The 21,496-nt window shown below is 38.6% G+C and overlaps 1 protein-coding gene across 1 annotated transcript in view; it reads right to left on the bottom strand.

Moving 5' to 3' along the window:
* Positions 1 to 384: 384 nt before the first annotated feature.
* The window catches only part of AGPAT5 (1-acylglycerol-3-phosphate O-acyltransferase 5), a 59,167-nt gene continuing 38,055 nt past the window's right edge, over positions 385 to 21,496 (bottom strand). Inside the window, exons 6-8 of the mRNA XM_086745245.1 lie at positions 19,771 to 19,932; positions 4,659 to 4,782; positions 385 to 2,939 (exon numbers count right to left, since the gene is read on the bottom strand). Coding sequence (XP_086601371.1) covers positions 2,714 to 2,939; positions 4,659 to 4,782; positions 19,771 to 19,932 — 512 coding nt within the window. The 3' untranslated portion in view covers positions 385 to 2,713. The remainder of the gene's footprint in view (positions 2,940 to 4,658; positions 4,783 to 19,770; positions 19,933 to 21,496) is intronic.

The following is a 21,496-nucleotide window of genomic DNA, read 5'->3' as shown; positions in this document are numbered from 1 at the left end:
TCACTAAAATTTAGGGTGGCTTTTGCTACCGAGATATACTTCATGTATTTGGCTGCAATACCTCTTCCCACCTCCTAGGTCTGTCCAGTCTGTCTGCAAGCGGTGTCTGTGCAAGACCTGTTGTCTGGCAGAGCCCGATTCCTGGCCAGAGCGGTGCTACTGCACATTAGCCATCATTATTAACATGCACCAAGAAATGCAAGTGTTCATGGGTGAAAAGCTGCTGGAATCCAACCGACCTGGTGGTGTGGTGTGTTGGAACAGGCACAAATCAATTCTAACACATTTCAGCTGATCCAGACCCATAGCTCTTTTGTTAGCAGTCCCTGTTAACCGAATTACAAACACAAAAGTGCAGAAAAAATTGAACGCAGACAGGACAGAAAAGTTGAATGAGCACTGGCTCTTCTTATTTTAATGAAGAAGTATTTCAAATTAATATCAGTGCATATTTAGAAATAGCATGTGATACTCCCAACGCCAAACACATCAGCAAATTACAGTTTCAAAATTTTATAAATTAATGGCAAGAAAAAAAATAATTAAGATTAACATAGCAAATAAGGTTCAAAATAAACATCCTGTTTGTTTCTTGCACTGCGTCAATTATATTCCTGGTACTTAAACAGCAAGAGAGATCCAGTATTTCATGGTAATTAGGCTCTTCAAAATAGCAGTTATTTTTCTACAAATGAATTAAGCAGTTTGCATTTATTTTTTATGTATAATTAAATATTATTCTTAGCTGTCATAAAGAATTTTAGTCATGTCAGAGTAAAATTTAATTCCATGACTGAAAATCAGACTAACATAGGAACACTGCCTTCTGGTTATACCCACTGGAAACAGCTGAGAATAGGAAGAACTACATGTGAGCACGTTTGGCTGTTACATAAAATGGCTTTTTTTTTCTAGTTTCACAGCCTCATAACAATACTGTTTTTCAACATTGTTCCCAGTCATTGTTTTTGAAATGGTGCATCAACATATCCTGAATCAATCACTGATATAAATAACTCCAGTGATAAAATCCATTATGGAAGGACACAGAACTGCAAACTGAAAGTTGTACTGAATTGTTTTAAGGTAGAACTGTAATTACTCTATAAAATTCTGTAAAAAAAACCAACCAAACAAACAACCCACACGATAAAAGCAGTATCTTTAGTTAACTGGCAACAGAATCTGAAAAACTGAGTTATCATTTTAAGAGACACTTAACTCACGATGGACTCTAATGCAAGACAAATCGCGCTGAAACTAAAAAGAGATGCACATTTAAAGCTTGCAAGTGTGATACAAAAATATTCTGTACTTCTTTCATTTTGATACACGGAGTCCAGTTCCCTAATGGAAGAAGATAAAGTACATCCTCTTTCCTACCCTATCGCTGTACGTACAGACTATTCCCTTGATTTCAGGAAATGGTGCTTCCCCAGCAAAAATATCAGCCATGGGAATCGCAGACTTTCTGGTAGTAAGGGTTTCTTGATTTTGATTTTTAAAGCAGGTGAAACACTGATAGGATATGCATTTCTTTCACTACTAGTCTATTGTGCAAATTGTGTACATCAACCCTGTAACTTCAATCCAGCTGCAGTCTGCATTGCCTAGAATGATCTGAGAATCTAGTGTGATATTACGGCATGGAGGTGACTGCCAGATTAAGAAGTGTCAGGTTAAATCAGATTAGTAGGAAAAGGCACATGCTTCAGATTGAGCAGGAACATCTGAAGGTTCCTCGTTACCATACCCTTACACTCCTGAAGTTACACTCAGGCTCTGCATTACCGAAATGACAAAGTTTGCTTCCAGAAAATCGTGAGGTAACAGGAAACTTCTGAGCGTTCACCGCTGCTTATGGCACGTACACACGAAAGGTCTGTAAGCTCGGCTGAAACTCTCGAGGTACTAGGGACAATGCAGACACAAGGTAGGCTACAGTCTGGTTAGGCCAGAAACAAAAACGTAACATTTCATTACACTGCATACAATCCTTTTATGCACAATACGGAGTGTGCAAAATAAGCTGCTCAGTAAAATTTAATGTTTTGCATATGTAAAATAATCAGCTAATACTGCAATATAATAAAAAATCATGCACTAGATAAACAGAGCTTCTTCCCCATGAACAGTAGTTCTCAGGAACATTTTATTCTGCTTCAGGTAGCATCTCATGATTTGCCAGCTTACATAGTCCCTTTTAAAGAACACAGTATTTAGCTAAAACTGTAAAGCAAAATTACAAAGAAAAAAAAGTTTTTATTTTAGTTGTGATACAGCTGGGATAGATGCAACTGAGCTGCTGCAATGTACCAGAGTAACGAAAATTCAACATGAATACCAGAAGAATAAATATATACCCTAAATTAATCTCTGTAAATACATTCACAGGTCCACTTAAGACACTCTTATGCATAACTCATACTTCACCAAATCTGCAGATAGAGATGGATGTTAGTTCATGGGGAAAGCAATTTATCATACGACTCAGTTTATCTGTCATTATTCCAGCAAAAATCAGTAGCAAATTTGCAAATCTACATTTATTTTCCCCAGACCAACCACACAGAGGTTTAAGTCACAAATTCTACTATTTCCAATGTTTGCTCAATAAGGCTTTTTTTACACTTTTTTACTATAAAGTCAGGAAAAAGTTTGGTGCAATGTGCATGAAAAGACCGCACATTTCTGATTGGAGACTAACATCTGCTTATGGTTTAATGCTAACCCACAGGCAGCCAATTAAAGTCCCATAAATCCAGGTTTTTACATAAAGTTTCCTTCCAGATTCTGTCAGAAGCATACTAGCAGTTAGGCCACCTAAAAACAGCAAAGATGGTAAAGTTTTCTTGAGGCTTAGTTTGGAATGAACACTTTTCCCAGGGAACTTATTTCTTCTTTTAGAATCCTTTGCGTCATAAAACTCTATTAGTAACCTACAAGCAGACAAAAGGAGATGGTCAAAGTTATGCATTAGTGCAAGAAGTTTTAAGCAACTTACTTTCATCCAATAACTGCTTCTGATCACACATTATTTAACAAATGATTTCACAACACGTAGCAGCTCATCTGTAACAAGTTTAAACAATCAGTATGCCTTAAGAATATGATGCATTCGAAGTAACGTTGCATATCAGAGTACTCAACCTGAACCCTTTAAGCAATAAAAGCAGATTTTCCTTGGGGACCAATTTTAACACTGAATATAAAAGTTTAAAATAATCCTTTTCATTCAGCATATAGCACATAAGCCCAATGTACTGGGCAATATCGTAAGACAAAATAGCACACAGTTAATCATTGAACACCAAAAGGTGGGGGAAAAGTATCTTCATAAAATAAACTAATAAATAACGAGGCCTCACAAGACACTATATATTTTGGAAGCCAAATATGCAAGAGGAAAATGCCACACCACTGGTTCAGTAGGAACTTTTTTTCCTCCTATTTTTGAAAATCAGTAATAAAAGAATTCAAAAATGCTGCAGTTTTAAGTATCTCTAAATTTGCCTGACAGACTGCTTTAGTCCCAGGAAAAGATTTTCCAGTCGAGTCTACAATGAGACACAGATGATCGGGGTTCAGTTTTGCTGGTCTTCAGCAGAAGACTACTTAAGGGACACTGGACAGCTTTTTACAGTTCCTTGTCTATAAAATGAAATTCAGACTTTCTTCCTCTCAAAAGTGAAGAAAAGAAAAAAAAAAACTTAGTGATCTTAAACTTCTAAGACGTTTTAGTAATAACATGACTATCTGTAAACATGGCATCAACTTTTATGTAGATTCAAAGATCACAGGACAAATTAATCTGTTTTTTTTACTTCCATGGAGTATGAGACTGGCAGGACAATTTTAAAGCAGAACATACCTGAAGAATCAGGGAAATTTCTGCCTCACAGAATGTATTCAAGGATTTAGAAAGTAAACAGATTCAGCTCCCTTAAGCTAGACTTCAGATGTGGCAAATTAAACCATCATATCTCAAACAATACTTGAGCCCCACATTTAGGCACAAAGTCCTTCCACATCACAGGGTCCCCCAGCATCTGTTGCATACGCTCACTAGTGACCTTATCTGGAGACGCTGCAGGAAGTCAGGCACTTTAGTTCTACCATGATTCAAAGATGCACAGATGAAACTTGTACTTCACCTAATTTCCCCAGTGAATGTAGAGATCTCAGGGTTACTTGTATTTGTATCCAGTTGCTGTCTAACAAAGTTGCATAAACAGTTTTGGCAGAAGATACTAGATGAATACCTGCCCTTTTCTAACTCTAACAATAATTATGAGGCTAGAATCAAACTCCTTTGACCTGCTTCCCTACCTTGCATATCTTACATTCGTAGCTGTGCATGGCTCAGTTTCAAGAAGATAAATGGGAAGTATTCAGATGAATATAAGTCTTGCCTGAAACATGGATTCACAGCTCTTTGGTCTAAGGAAGGTCTAAAACCCAGGAATTCCAAAATTCTGAGCAAAAGCTTTAACCACAAGGGTATTACACAAAATATGCACAGGAGTGCCAACATCACCTCTCTTCAGAGAGCCCTATGGCTTGCACTGCTGGTAACATAGAAATCATAGGTATATCTGTTAATATAAAAGAAGGAAGAAAGCTTACTGAAACAGAAAGTTCTGCATATTGCTACTCACTTGTCCTTTATTTCAAAACGTTCGTGAAGCCACCTTCTCATATACATCTGCTCTTCTGGAATGTCCTTCAGTTCAATTCGATCAATGAAAATATGAACTCTTGGGCATTCTTTGCAAAGAAACTCTGAAAAGGGAGCAAATCAACAGGACCACATTACAGAAACACTGAAGAGCATTTATTAATCTAAAATACGCTGAAAATCTGACCTCATAAGGCTGGAAGTGCCTTGGAAGCTTAACTTCAGTTGTTTGACCTTGGAAGGTCCCTTCCAACCCTAACCATTCTATGATTCTATGATTCAGTTTTCAAAAGCCTCCTCTTGTTATGCTTGGATACTGAGCACTTCACTGATCTTAGAAGCCATCTGGCCTACACACTTTTGAAATGGTGGCCCATTGTCATGTGCAGCATGGGAATATTGTCCTAAAATGCACCTGCTAACTGCAAAGTGCTGTGCTTGAATATGTTACACTTCTACCTCAGCAGTAATCTACTAATTCTCTAGTGTGGGATGCAGTAATCTTGATGCTGTAAAGTTATTCAGCCTGTAATTTTGATTAAAGTTAGTAATCCTCTTTGCTTATCCTTTTTACAATCTAAATTTTGTTTGCTCCTGGATGACAAAATCAGAATTACAGTGATTTCCTGATCACATCCAGGAGAAAGTGGGCTTCAGTTTAAGTAATAGCCTATAGTTAAAAAGTATCATAGAGCAGAACAAACTCAGAACAAAATGCTACTTTCCATTTTGTATCCCTTCATTTTCCCTCTGTCGTACAGTGCTACAAAGCTTCAGAGAGTCCTATTGCAATTCCCCTCCTCCATTTCCTTAATTTGTCCCTAGGAAAATATAGCAAGCAAGCATAAAGCCAGTTACAAACAAAACTCCGTTACTCAAATAGCCTTGTGGGATTTCTTAAAACTATCAACTGGTAAAAATACTGCACATGGGATGAAAAACCCACTAGTATTTGTGTATTTGTAATAATTTGCAGTTATCAGTAGCAAGGGGCATTGTAGTAACCACAGCATCCCTGTACAAAGAGATGCAGGATGTGAGGATGGAAGTCCTTGGGAATTTGGACAATCTTCATATTCTGAAGAGGGGCCAGAAGTACCTTCCTACTATACAGGCAGGCAACAAATGTAACACAGACTAGGTAGTCCCTTTAGGTTGCTGACATTTTTTTGGATAGCAGTGCTGATGTACAGATGTACAGAAGACTTTGACCCATAACTGTAAGGGGTATCTTGAGGAATGATTGTGCAAAATAATTATCACTGCTTGTACATCTTTATTACTGTCTGCCAAAGCAGATATTCCCCTATTTGTTTTTCTTCTTTATACGATTATTTATTTTTAAGGACTTTGCTATAAAAGCAATCCTTATCATAACTAGAAATTGCCTTAAAGAATTTTAAAACCCTGTTCATGCAAATATGTTTGTGTGCTTGTAGAGGGGGTGGAAAGGAGAAGAGATAAAGAGATCAGCAAAGTCTTAGGGCATTTTGATGAAGAAATTTGTAAGGTGCTGTGTGCAGTTTTGTCTAGTCCTCGGGCAGAGAGAGCCCTTCACTGAACCACACCATAATGTAAAGGGAGCAACATGGGCCACGCACCATCAACTGAAGAAATGGCTGAGGGCTTGTGCTGGGTTGACCCCAGCTGGATGCCAAGTGCCCACCAAAGCCGCTCTGTCACTGTCCTCCTCAGCTGGACAGGGGAGAGAAAATATAACAACAGGCTCATGGGTTGAGATAAAACAGGGAGAGATCACTCAGCAATTTCTGTCATGGGCAAAACAGACTCAGCTTTGGAAATAAATTAAACTAATTTCGCCATCAAATCAGAATAGGATAATGAGAAATAAAACTAAATCTTAAAAACACCTTCCCCCCGCTCTTCCTTTCTTTCCAGACTCAACTTAACTCCAGGATTCTCTCCCTCCTCTCCCCCGAGCGGCACAGGGAGGGAATAGGGTATGGGGCTTACGGTCAGTTCATCACATGTCACTTTACGCCACTCCTTCCTCCTCAGGGGAAGAACTCCTCACATTCCTCCCCTGCTCCAGTGTGGGGTCCCTCCCGCGGGCTACAGTCCTTAATGAACTGCTCCGGTGTGGGTCAGTTTTCCACGGGGTGCAGTCCCTCAGGAACTCGCTGCCCCAGTGCAGGCCCTCCACAGGCCACAGCCTCCTTCAGGCCTCTGCCTGCCCCAGCATGGGGTCCTCCACAGGCTGCAGGTGGATCTCTGCTCCTCTGTGGACCACCATGGGCTGCACCACGGGCCACAGGGGAATCTCTGCTGGGAGCAACATTACTCCTCCTCCTTCTTCGCTGACCTTGGCGTATGCGGGACTGTTTCTCTCACATATTTTCACTCCTCTCTCTGGCTGCAATTGCTGTTGTGCAGCAACTTTTCCCCGCTTCTTAACTATGTTATCTCAGAGGCGCTGCCACTATCGCTGACGGGCTCAGCCTGGGCCAGCGGCGGGTCCATCTTGGAGCCGGCTGGCACTGTCTCTGTCGGACATGGGGGAAGCTTCTTGCAGCTTCCCAATAAGCCACCCTTGGAGCCCCCTCGTACCAAAACCTTGTGACGCAAACCCAATACAGGGCTCTAACCAGAAATAAGTCCACCTCTTAGCCATGGAGTAGCAAACACAACTGTCACTAAAAAGTTTCTGGTAAAACCATCTCCTAGCTTACAGCTATTAGATGGCAGGCCAGTTAAGTACTTGGAGGTCCAGAATGATAGTAGGTATAGATATTATCTTCAGGTTTATGTGCAACATTTTACTAACCACAAAAATCAGTGCTCATGTATCTGAAAGCAGGTTTTTCCTCTTGCTTTTAATGGTAAGGAAGGATTTTCCAGATCTGTTTCTCTGAGGGTGCTATCCAGGCCACTATATGAAGATCATTCACTACAGGAACACCTAAAAGCATACTATTAATATTTTAAAATGACAGACGTATTATCCGTGTCTTAAATGCTTATAATGTTCACTGATGTACAAATCCTCTTTTTAGTGGCATTACCTATTAAGTGGAACATTCTAAAAATATGCAAAACTATCTAGAAAACAAATGCCTGGAAGACAGATGATATGGTCTTTTTTGTACTCTGATAAAAAGCATTTATGCTCTGCATATTCGGCTAGGGCTAAAGATCTAGCTTTATATCTGAAACATTCTGTGCATTGTATAGTGTATGCTTCTTTTGCTTCAGAGCACATAGGTTGTTCTGTACAGGAACAAATAACTCTTTCCTGATGTTATTTATAAACTCAGTTATAAATTATTAAGGAAAATTATAAACCAAGCAAAATTCTAAGTAGATGAGATCGCATTGTCAATAGCTTACATGGTATTTTTAAAACTAATGTTATACTGCTTAAAAAATACTGATATTTGGTCATTTAAAGACAGCAACAGAGTACATTTTCAATAATAAGCTCTATTTACAAAACAGGAATAAGACATAAGTATTTCAAAAGAAAAATCTTCCCCAACCAAAGCTGAAATGTAGCAACTCTACAAATCTGCTTAGAAAGCAAAAAACTCCCCACAAATATCTAAGTGTTGCTGCTGGCTTTCTACTTTATGCCCAGGTTCCAATGCAAGTTGATTCTTACTTCTTCCTACACTAGTTGTCTTCAACTAGTCTAAACTGAGTCCCTGTATGTGAAGATCCTAAAACTTCATCTTAATTTCCCACCTTTGTAAATCCCAGTGCCCTTCTACACAGCCTTACCCTCCCTTGCAGTTTGAGACTTCGTACAGCCTCGCTGAAGGCCGTGTGATCTGCAACTGCAGGTGCTCCCCTAGAGAGGATCACGGTTCTCACCCACCGATTCAAGGCCATTTTATCCAAAGCCTGGGCATCCAGGATATCTGCAGATGACATTGTAATGCAGGCAATCGAGCTAGTCAGGGAATTAGACTAGTCTTTAATTATCCAATTCATGCTAGGGTTTAATGCAACTAATGCAAGTTTTTTTTTTTGTTTTTTTTTTGTTTTTTTTTTTAAATCCACAATGTCACTGCAATCACGTAAGAACACCAGTGGATAAGAATAATATATTGAGAAGTTGTTTTTGAGAAGAAACAGCTGGATTTTATCACCACAATCTCTAAAGGTTTGTGGTGGTCCCATGACCCTTAATTTCACATTAGCCTGACTCCCAAAAGACTTATGTAATTAAGCTAAGAAACAAAATCTTATTGAAGCAATTTATTATGTGCAAATTACATCCAACTTCAGGGACACTAGCCCTTAAGGCTAACATCTGACAGGCTTCTCAGATCCTTAAACTTGCCAGAATTTGTTATAATTAACAGCAGGAACAAGCAAGGCTGAAGTTCGCTCCAAAAGACAAAACGTAAGTGCAAATTATGCATTATAATCAAACATTCTTTTGGGGACAGTGTTGGTCAATCAAGAACTGAGTATGATTTGGGTTAAATGAACACTAACAACTTGTGTGGGAGCCAAGTGGACTGACTTTCGTGTAGCAGATAATTTCCTAATAAAACTTTCTGTCTGGCCAAGTAACAGATACAGGTGCAGAATGTTTAGAATGCTTCTCATGACCAGCCACAGCAGAAGGAAGAAACTGAAAATAATAACACAGATCAAGCATTTTTGTTCTTAAATCGTGACATTGTTGCCCTCCTTCTGCAGAACAGGATTCACACTAACACAGGACTGAAGGACTCAGTGCAGAATCAGAATTAATGAGCAGGGTGCAGCAGCCTCCAGGGAAGGAACTGGATCCACAGAGTTTTTAATGGCAAATGAATGTTTTGGGAGGGTGTTCTGCTTACTGTAGCCACAAAATTCTACCACTTTTCAACTACTTTCAAAAGCCAATTAATTCTGTTTCGGATTATCAGCATTCCTAGGGAAACTGAGGGAAGGAGAGAAGCTCCAAAGCATAAAGATATCTGTAACTGAGAAGGGACTCACAAATGGCTTCCAACCACCTTCCCTTTAATGCTGCCACAGAAGTTCATTCCACCACTCCAAATTATTTGCCTTGCCCCTTAAGAAAGTTATGACAGTGGTGTTACACTTAAACAGGTATTGCAGTTTTCAGTTACTAATGAAGTCTATTTTTATATGCACTTTAAATATGACAGCAATCAAGCAGCTCAGATTTCAGCCTCCTACATCGGCTCTTTTACTGCAACGTAATTATTGCCAAAGTCCTTCAAAATTAAGAAAGGACAAACTGAAGACTGACATAGTCATGCCTGCTTAAAGAGCCGACAATTCTCTCCAGTTTTAACATATTTCAGTAATTTTGGTAACAAATTTAAAGTGATATCACAGGAAAACGAAATCTGAATGATGTCTATTTATTGGAAGTAACCAGTATTTCAGACGTGTAAGAATACATCTCTTCAGTAACAGAAGATTGCGTGTAGTGGTGTGCGTAGTTTTACAGGCAAAACCACAATAGCAAAGACATTCCTTTTTGAACTGCAGATGCTTTCTTAACTTCTAAAATTTTCATTAGCTTGGACTTAAGTGTTCAGCTACCAAAGCCGTTCCTAAATTAACTCCTCCTCAATGAAAGAAATCCCACCTCTCCACTTTCATTTACTTTGTACACCAAATTAACAATCAACTGGCAAAACAAACATAAATTTAAGTGCTGTGTTGTTTCTCAGCTTCACGCTTTCCATCACCTCAAGTTGAGCTGACAAGAAACTATTTCACGGCTTGCTCTAACAAAATTAAAGCGGTGGTACAGCAAAGCAGCACTAGACAGGAAAGTAAACATCCAGGGTACAGTGAAGGTTGTTTAGACGGGTTAATCTGGGGAGTGGTAGAGGAGCAGGCAGTACCAGTACCTGCTGGTACTGCTGACGTAGGGAAGCGTGGGGGGATGTTCTGCAGGCTAGATTGAAGCTTGCAGCCAGGAGACAAGCCTGGGATGTGAGGCATAGCACTCTCAGAAATACTGCCAATCCCCTGTGCAAGGCCTGAGATGCATGCAGAGATCAGAGCCTCCATGCATCCACAAGGAACACAGCATAAGGAGTGAACACCTTAGGAGCTGGGGGACCTTTTGAGAAAAGAGAAATGGGATGCACCTGAATCATCATTAATGTGCTGGCAATGAGAACTGAAAAGGTCTTAGACAGCATTTCAACTAGCAGCTGGGGAGAGTGAAAGGTCAGGAAAAGCAGCCTGGTTAGACTGACATATGAGGTGGATGTGGCTAAAATTCAGTGTGAGGGCAAAACTCTGAACCGCCTCTGTACCAACAAGAGAAGCCTAAACATGAAGACAGGAGAACAAGAATTGTTGGCACCAAGAGATTATCCCTGCAAGGCAGGTGTCCTGGTGACCCTGAAGGAGTGTGCAACGTTACCAGGCTACCTGATTTATAGGAATGACAGAATAGGATGCACAGGTGAGGGAACGGTAGTGTGCACAAAGGATTATATAAAGTGTAATAGCTTTATATAATATGGAGACAAAAGCACCATGAAATCCTTGTGGATGGAGATCCCAGACTCTAATAAAATATATATTAGATAGATATATTAAAAGACTTCCTAGTAAGTTTGCTAACAGTGATCAGAAACTGCAAAGCTAGACTGAGGACTGGTAGCAAGAGTGTGAGAGTCCAGCTATCTTTATCGAACTGCATCAATGCTTCCATCAGGATGAGGTGTAGAGGGAAAAAATGAAAAAAAAAAAAAAGGGGGGTGGGGGGGAAGGAAAAATAAAGATTGTTTCCTGGAAGAATTAGTTGCAAAACCCACAAGAAAAGAAGCTATTCCTAATGTGGTCTTGAGTGGTGCAGTGTTATTGAGAAGTGCTCTGCAACCACAACTAATTTCAGCACTGTAAAGAGTCTACAGCACACAAACACACTATTAATGGAACTATGTAATGGGGGACAAAAAAAAAAAAAGCCAAGTGTCAAAACACGCAGTCCAAAAGGAGGTGGCCTAGAGGCTGTTAAAAAAAATCCCTAAATACTGAATGTCAGAAACACTTGTATTAGAAACCCATGTAAAAAATGTGTAACACTGCAAAAGAAAAAGTCTAGGTGGGTCTGAAACCCACCTGTGTGGCTTAATGGGAAAATTAAGGAGGCCACCACTATATTCCTGTGTTCTCCTCTTTGAGGAATTGAAAGCTTGTCCAAATAAGGAAAAGCCACAAAACCACTCATGCCAAACGTAAACATTAATTTAAGAGGACTAAAAAGGAACTTGAAAAATGCAAAGGATGCTCTAACAATTTTAATTTAATATATCAAAAGCAGTAAACCAGCTACAGCACTGGTGGGACTGCTGGAAAAGGTGTGAAGAGCAGCACTCATAGTAAAGTATAAGCCCATGCAAGAGAAGCTCAAATATTTGTTTGCATTATTTTCTTCTTGCTGAAAATGTTTGATTCCTACACTCACTGCATTCTTTGTACCAGATCACTCAAAGGATCTAGATCAATAAGTAAACAGACAGAATGTATCAGACTAAATAAACAAGTTAGATGTCAGGAAGTCACCAAAAACAGACAGCATTCATCCAAAAGCTCTCAAATGTGGAATTTAAAAACAAAGATGTGTAACCTATGATCACAAACAGCCATTGTGCCAGAAAAGAGGGGAGTTTCCCTTCTACAAACAAGGGCTTTAGAGATGATGCTGGGAAATGCAAACCAAAGAGTCTTACATCCCTGGGTAAGATAGTAGGGTCTATAATAAGATCACTAAGCACAGAGATAGTCACAGTCTGCTGGAAAAAGAGTTAGCATGGATTCTGTAAAGGGATATCTTGTCTCACCAATCTGCTTGATTTCTACAACAGTGTCAAGGAGCAGGCAGACAAAGGGGATTCACTGGGTGGGATATATTTGAATCTTCATAAAGCCTCTGGCAGAGGCCCCCACTGAAGGCTATTAAAGAAATTAAGCTGCCATGGGATTAGAGGAAATGATGTTTTACAGAGTGAAAGCTGCTTAAAGGAGAGGAAGCAAATGGAGGGACTTAGTGGTCACTTTTCAGGATGGAAAAGACCCAGCAGCTGGGGTCCTCCAGGGATCAACACTAGGACTAGTTTTATTCTGTGTCATGATCGATGAGCTGAAGAAGGGAGCAAGCAGTAAGCTCCCCACTTTTTCACACCTTTTTCAGAAGATCCTAAGCTCATTTGGGTAGTCAAATGTTGGCTGACTCCAAACGGACCTCAAAACAGAGCAAACAGGGTGAAAATGTGGCAGCTGAGCTTCAGCATAAACAAACACATGGAAAAATAACTGAAACCCTGATTACATGATGCTTAACTTGGAACTGGTGGTTACAATTCAGTAACCCTTCTCTGAAACCATCCTCTCAATTGTGCAGCAGCAGCCCCAGACCCTTCCAAATGCTGGGCAGCATCAGAAAAGACACTGAAAGCAGAGCAAAGCAAGTCACCCTGCAGATATGTAAGATTGCTAGTTCACATTTTTAATACTGGTCTCTGTATCTCAAAGAGGATGTGGCTAATAGAGTCAAAGATGACTACAGAAAGGGACAACTAAAATGTTTAAGAAGAAAAAGCACCTGTATTACAAACAAGGAAAGATTTCAAAGGCTCAATTTTCAGTCTGGAGAAGGGAAACAAGGAAAGATATGACAGCTTTAAAAAAAAAAAAAATCCTGAAGATGGCAGAGAACTCCTCTAACTCAACAAAATCCTGCAAATTCAAGGGTACATAATCACATTTCTGTGCCCTTCTAAAGATGCCTAGAATGAAAAGATTTTTAAAAATCACTATTAGAAAATGGTACATATAGTTTTCTGTACAGGTATTAGCACCAGAGAGCAGCAGAGTAACACTGTAAGCTTTCTTGTTGAAACAAGATGGTATGTGATCAAGACTTGCAGTGCTTGCGCATCATAGTTCACTGAAACAATCTTTGACTGGCTTTAACCTGTTATTCTAACAGATGCATTCTGGCCTTTGTACTGCTCTACAGCAATTTATGAATACTGTATGGTGGACAAGTTTGCAGGAAGTTTCCTGCAGAACTTTAACAGTTTTGATCAATAGGCTACGGGCAACAGAGCCTTGATCAGGTTAGGTCTGTGGATTACATCTAAAGGGTCCCACCAATGGTAACTGAAAAGGAGCAAATTTAGGACATTCACTTTATGGATATCCACATCTTCCTTGACATATTTTTGAAGTTTCAGAAATGGAAAACAAAAAAAAAATTAAACTATGCTGTTAAAAAAAAAAAAAGGCAATAAAAGATACATGGACTAGACCAGTGCAAAACAATGGTCTCTCCAGCAAATAAACAGGATCTGTTAGGAACTATGCCAGTGCTGCTAGTATTGATGTTTTTGCCTTTCCTTCAGCCAGTCTGTTTTGATAAACAGAGAACAGCACCACAAAGAGAATAGAAGAAAAGGACACTGATGCACAAAAAAAAGAGCAAAAATAAACACAGCTCTAAAACCAGCAACTACTTCTGGCCAAACGTGACATTGTGAAGAAATTAAAGTTGTTTTTGTTACCCTCAGGGTTTAGATACACTTTTGCATAAAGATCAGGAGTTCCTCAAGCTGTTGTACATAAATGCTGCCTGGGGAGCGGAATGCTTCCTCTCACATGTGCATGAGGCCCAGGGTGCAGGGTGATTTTATGAATCTCCAGTGAAAATACTTTCAAAATCCTCTTTGTGTAGCAGAGGTTTTCTGATGACCATGTGATTTCTGATCACACGTTCCCAAAGGGAAGCTACAGATACCTACCTTCAGTAGGAGCTGCTTGAAAGTAACTGCAATACACAAGGTCCTAGTTTAGAACCAGAGGAACACACAATCTGGCCTTGAAGGGATGCTGAAGGGGGTTATTACGTCCATTGGGGGGGTGTTATTAGGCATTCAAGTTTAGTTGTTGGTGGAGACAAGAAACTGGGCTATGGGGACTCAAAATATAGTCATCTTTATGTCCTTGTTTTGAGACACATAAATAAACAGAGGTGCTATTTATGCTCAGACTGATCTTCATTTTCAACAATTTTTGGGGTCCTATGGAGAACTACAGCAAACCCCGCATACATTGCCATAAACTGATGTTGCTGCTCAGTGCAATGTCATTATTTTCAAGTAGAAGTATAATATTTAATTTTTACAGTATGAAAATACTTTGTGTTTACCCAGACCATTCTTATCTGTAGAAAATTGATGCACATGTGCAAATCTGTGTTCAAAGTGCCATTTCAAATAAGTCAACCACAAACTAACAGCGAGGCTTTCATGTTACTCAGCCTACTTTTAACAGGAAATTACAAGGGTCCTAAAATGACAGATCTAGTCCTACAGAGGACAAGTGAAAATGCATTCAGTTTAAAATTGAATGATAGTTTATTTACTTTGTCCTACCTGGTGAAATCATGTTATTAAAAATTTGTATTTTAATACTTTGCACAAAATCAAACCAGAGTATTCCTTTAAAGGAAAAATGTATGATAGAATATCACTAGACCTATGTTGCTGACTAGTGTTGTTATCAAAAATCCTCCAAATAGTTAAATGGAAAATTTAGATTTTGAAATATGAAAGGTAGTTACTTAAATTTTGCAGAAGTATGAACAGAAGCAGAATGACAAGTTCTTGATGTGAGATTTACTATACACATTAAAAAGCCATCCCACACTTGATACAAATTTCACCAATGCTGATGTCCAGCCTCACTTCTAATCTACATCCTTTCTTTGGTTGCTCTAAAATAATTGCCATTTACTTTACAGTATTTTTTTTCATGTAATAAGAATATGACAGCTAGCAGAGATCTGAACAGATTATTAGTCATTTCATCACTATAAGTCTTACTTTGGACTGTTTTCCATTGCTGTTACTCTTTATCAGTTTATTAATTTAGTTTAATTCTTTCAACATATCTATAACCATGTGCTTGGTATCATCATTCTTTGGATCTTGAAAGACAATGGATGTGATAAAAATTTGGGCCACAGTCCAGACAAAGATTGGTTTCTATTACTCCAGTTTCTTTTCTGTTGTCCTGTACTTCACTGTCTAACCGGGTCCTAAAAAAGGACCAACATTTGGAAAAGTGTAATCTCCCCGAGGGAAGTTAGGCCAGTCTGACCTCCTCAAATTATACCGATCAAAGTGATGTACTGATTTTCAGAAATGCACACATACACATGCTTTCAAAGTGTTTGTTCTGGAATTGATGTACAGCAGAGTCAATAATTCTCAGGAATTCCTCTGACTTCTTTAAGATAGAGTCTACATGTTCTTGCTATTTTTATTCAGTGTTTATCATTGTCACATGCTGCTATTTCACACACTCTTTCATCTTCAACGGCCAGATAAATACCATCTGGTTATGTTAAAGCCTTCAGGCAGAATAATAAAGACGTAGATGTGTACATAATGCTCTTTCAGGTGCAAGAATGACAACAGTTCCCACGTCCCACGAGATCTGCCCCTTAACACCAGGCAAAGCTGGATGTGAACACTTAGGACATTAATTCAGAAAACTAGGTTCTCATTCTTTCTTCCCAAGCTTATTTCTACTTTCTACTTAATGACAATGTAGTAAAACAATAAAAATAAACCCTGCACAAGAGTTTCTCTCCCTCCTTTTCCATTCTAAATAGTTCTTTCAGAATTCAGTATGTAAGATGCACTTCAGCTGTGCCACAGTGCCCATATGATTATTTGCTTCTTATTCTAATAACCACAAACAAATACTGTCTAGCAGCATGGTCTTCCCTAAGCAGGACCATCACATTTGTCATTAATGATCTGGACAAATCATCTTCAGTAGTGAGAAGGGAGAAACCTGTGGGAAATCGCTACGCTTTGGAAAGGCTGCCCTGTACACAACAAGCTTCCACTGGAAATGTACCAAGATCCAAATTTGTTGAAATAAAAGGGACTGAATAGCAAATAAATGGTAGAGAAAAAAAATTGCATCCATTAGTGGAACATCCCCATCTAAAGCTAATCTAATCTTAGTCCCTGTCTAAGACTAATCAAATTTGAGGTCTTCTAAACCAAACAACTTGCAGCTGGAAAGTGCAAACAAAATATTAAAATGCATAAAGAGTGACAAAAAGTTCAACAGATTTGAAAGGATATACTATAATAATTTGCCTGCTCTAAAAAGGTATCATGTTATGAGGTGTACCTGGCATTCACTGTTTTTGTCAAAGCACTAATGCACAAAGCATGGTGAATGTCTGTTTTTCCAGTTGCTCGTATACTATGTTTTATTTTAATCTTGTTGAGCAAGTCAACATTATGATATTTAAGCTTGCTGGACTGAAAAAAAAATAATCCAATTTTGCTAAAAAAAGCTATTTACACTAAGACTTCCATACTATAAAATTTAAAATGCAATTCATTTTTTCTTCAGAATTTTCTTCCTTTTAACCTGCTCTGTTTACTACTGGAGACAGCAGCCAAGAGCCGACCATATCCATGGGCAAGTATGGGTTTTCCAGAAGTGGCACAGGCTCTTCTGAGGAATTGAAAATTACAGAACTGAAAGTAAAATGCATTTCAAGAAAGACACTGTATCTGTGTGGAATTCAGATTTCATTCACATGGGAAATGTCATACTATGGGAAATACAGTCCTCTAGTAAAGTTGTTTTTATCAGAAGTTTGTTTTCCATGCAATAAATTTCAGTCAGTGTTGCTAGATTGAAAAAGACATGTTAACCTTATCTTTTAAAAATTACCAGGATTGCACTGCCATTTTATTCCAATGAAAATGAAAAACAAAATTCTCATTCAGCACTCATACAAACACGAAATGTTCCTATGAAATGCACACATGAAAATCACATTTTATAACTCACTTTAGTGATGTAAATGAACGATAATACAAAAAATCTCAAATGCATAACAAGGTGTAATTCAATTCTTGTTATATTATATTTCTGAACAGATCAATTGTTGGACTTCTGCATAACAAATGGTGAAATGATCATGACCTCTTAGAACAGAAATTGTTTTTCTTCCATTTTGTGTCTGGAGGGCCTAAAAGAATGACAACTATGTTCCAAACTGTAATTTATAAAGTGTCTTTAATCGACATAATTTATATTATATGGAACACATGTGATTGCCACAATAGCATGGAATGGCCTGGATGGATATTTCATTTATCTACTCTGTAATGGGTAACAACTGCTTGGCTGCACTTCATTCTGTGTTACTGCCTTTATTTTTAACTAAGACTGAGACAGTAATTACTCCAGCCTCAACGGTAAGGGTGGCTGAAAAGATACACCTGGACTGCCTGCTGTGGAGTCTCCAAAAGTCTGGATGTGGAGTAGCTACCCCAAACCACCTGATGACCACTTGACACAGGACACAAGAAACAGCCAACAGGGAAATTCAGTTTGTTGGATCCCTTTCCATAATTATATCATACTTCATGTAAACTGGAAGGTTCACTAGGTGAAGAGGTCTTATAAGGAATTTGAACATTTGCCATCTTATCATTAGGTAATGACATTTTAATAGTTTAATTAACCATCAGGCAGTGAGAAGTCCAGCATGAGAATGGTTGAAACCGCCTAATAATTAAGTCACGAAACAAGATATGCTGCAGGGAAGGGGAAACAATCCCTTTTGTTTTAGAGGGGGCCTTGAAAAGGGTTGGGTGACAGGACAAGAGGAAGCCTGCCAGTCTTCAAGGGAATCTATAAGAGGGTCATAAAGTATTTACAAAAAAAAAACCAAACCAAAAAAAAAACCCACCCAAAACTTTAAGTAATAAAAATCTCTAAAATCAAGTCCAAATTATAAATAAAAATGTTAAATAATAAAAAGTGCTTTTGATATTTAGCCACAAAAAAATGCCTGTTGAGAACAAAATGTATGTAAAATAAAGCCGTCCTAAGACCTTGTTGTACAACACAAGTGTTGAAGTAATACAGAGTGTTACAGTTTTGGTGCTCACCTATCCAGAAGAATTTTAAGTAGGGTGAAAATGTGAAAACAGACAACCCCAGAACTTCTAAGCAACCAGCACCTGCAAGGAGTTCATGTGAACTTTACACCACTTCAAGGAGTTACACCTGATAATGAAGTGAGATGGAAACAGCTACTATGAAACAGTACTATGAACCATTTTTAGCAGCAGAAGGAACAAGTCCCAGTGCCACAGCAATACTGGGCCAGCTGAGGAGCAGGGAGTTAGGTGAGAAGTTCCCTGCAGGTCCCTCAGCCAGTAATGATCCCTTGCCCAAAAGTTTGAACAGCTCTGTGGAACTACTGTGGCTTTTTTTTCCCTCCTTGGTATCAGGAGTGCAAAAAGACTCCAAAGGACCACTTTGAGCCACCTAGCAGCAGACAGCTTTGCACAGATATAGCTGCGTAACACATCAACTGCAACTGGAAAGAAAGATGATGTCTGGCCCTCCACTGACAGGTAAATGAACTACTTAAAAAAAAAATATCCACCACCAAGCACAATCAGAAAACAGCAAAGCCTGAAGCTCTCTGTCCCAGTTTTCCTCAACAGAAACCCCAGAACTCTTTTTTTTTGTTAGATTACTCAAGGAACATGCAACAAATTTACCCCATTCTCTTAAGGTGTTTTAGGTGGTTTCAAATACTACAGCAAGTAAAGCTCACTTGCATAAAATGCTGTTAAGTGTTTGTAAGGTTAACGGATATGTATAGCAATTTGAAAAACTGCCAGTAGAATACCATTACTACACATTTTCCCTTTAAAAGACATGAATTTCAATAATTACATCACATGTACACATACGTAGGACAGCAAAGGGAAAGAGAGAATTTACGATTATGTCGAATCCCAGTGCTAGAAGAAACATGAAGGTAAATGACACCTGCTGCCTATGGCCTCAAGTTCATTTTAACTCCAAAGAGCACTTGTATGCAGAATTTGACTACAGAAATATTTTCAGCATGGAACAGAGAAAGGAAGGAGAGGGCAAGAATGTCACAGGTAACTACTGTAAAGCCTAGTCATTGATGAACGATGTCCTACCAAGGTGTGGTAAGATGGCTGAGCACCTGAAGTTGGTTCTGTATATGAACAAGTATATGGCTGTAGCGTGTCCAGTATCTATCAACTCACCTGTCATGGATGGTGCCAGTTTTCTTTGCCCTTTGTGGTCCACAGTACCTTCATAAGCTACAGTCACATCATACACTGCATCCAGATAGTCCTTCATTGTGTCAATGGCTACGTGAGTTGCTTTCACGCGTGGTGTTAGCACATGCTTTAATATGGCAAGTCCTAGAGGGGAAAAAAAAACCCAAACAATTACAGTGTTTGAAAGTAAACTGGTCTACATTCACAAAAGGAACATCATGCCAGGGAACTTCGGCACCTCCACTCAAAATCACAAAAGGTTTCTTTTTAATCTCAATTCTCAGTTGAAAGAGAGAGCGTCTGTGTGTGCAGACTGCATATGCTCTACAGAGCACACGCAGAAACCCTAAAGGGTATTAATGACAAAAAGGCTGTTCAACAAATGAGTTCTTTTTACAGCTCCTGCTCTAAAAGCAGGGATGGTTTTAATGTGGCTTATAAGCGATGAAACAGCACTTCTCTCTACTGTTTAGGTTTGTCCAACTGACGTAAAAAAAAAATGAGTAAATTAACTGAGAAATACTAAATGTACAGGACATCACCTCCTGAAATTCTTTATTAGGAACAGATTTGGTACTTGCACAGATAATTTTAAGCACGTCTACTGCTCATCTGGCATTTTACTTCCAAAGGACAAACCAATTTTGTCAACATACTGAATCCTAATACTGCCCCATGGTAACAAAACAGTCGTTGTCTTAAACTACACATGCTTAAACAGGATGCTACATTTCTCCAAAGCTACCACGCTACCAGAAATGTCAGTATGTTTTGTTATTTTCTACGATAGAGTCTAGCTTTTTCTGCTTTTGCTTCCTTCTTCCTAATGGCACATTCTGAGATGTTAGATATGGTTACTCTGAGGGTCCTAGTTTTGGGGAAGAATGGGGGAAAGCAGTTAGACTCAAGACAGCTTATTCCTTTTAAGCCTTACTTCTCATCAGTTTCCTCCTCAGTCCATTTTTAAAATAACTTTCCACTAGTGCTATTTGTTCCTGATAGATGAAGCAGATTTTTTTTCTAAATCTAAATATTGTGATATTGCTTTTGATATATTTCTGCTTGCACAATCAATTGATATTATGTCATGATTTTGTACTGAACTTCTCTCCCTCGTTGGGCAAAGCATTATCTTATCTAAAATAATGAAAATATCTACTGAACACTGTAAGATAATGCTAATTTCAACACTGCTCTAACATTCTTATAGTTGAAAATGTCAGTATAAATAATTATATTAATTTCTTAATATTTGCTAAGATTCTCCTTGTTTGAACGCAGAGATAAAAGATTATTTACTAGGACTTCTTCTGAAGTAATTGTTCTAAGCTTTACCAGCAATAGCGATAACTGTCTATGTAAAATGTTATATGGATCATATAAATATTTTGAAGCATAACATTGTAGTAGTGTTTTCTTAGCTTGTGAACTACTACATCAAACAGCTAATTATGTTATGTTTCCAAATGTTTACTCTGTAAATGAAGCACTGAATATTCTAGTGTTGTGTCAGCAATGATATGAGTGTGGACATTCCACTCAACACAACTTCTGTTGACCCAAATTCCTAAACATCTTCTAAAAACACTGTCATTCCTGCCCAACTCATCTTCCCCTTAATCAAACTATCACTGTGGGGAAGAAAGAGAGAAAATAGACTTCAGTGAGAACTGATTCCTCTAGACAAATTAATGTAGGTATCTAAGAC

Source organism: Chlamydotis macqueenii, chromosome 3, assembly GCF_036417535.1.
Source record: "Chlamydotis macqueenii isolate bChlMac1 chromosome 3, bChlMac1.mat, whole genome shotgun sequence".
Classification (NCBI taxonomy): Eukaryota; Metazoa; Chordata; class Aves; order Otidiformes; family Otididae; genus Chlamydotis; species Chlamydotis macqueenii.
This window is presented reverse-complemented; position numbering and strand designations above follow the sequence as displayed.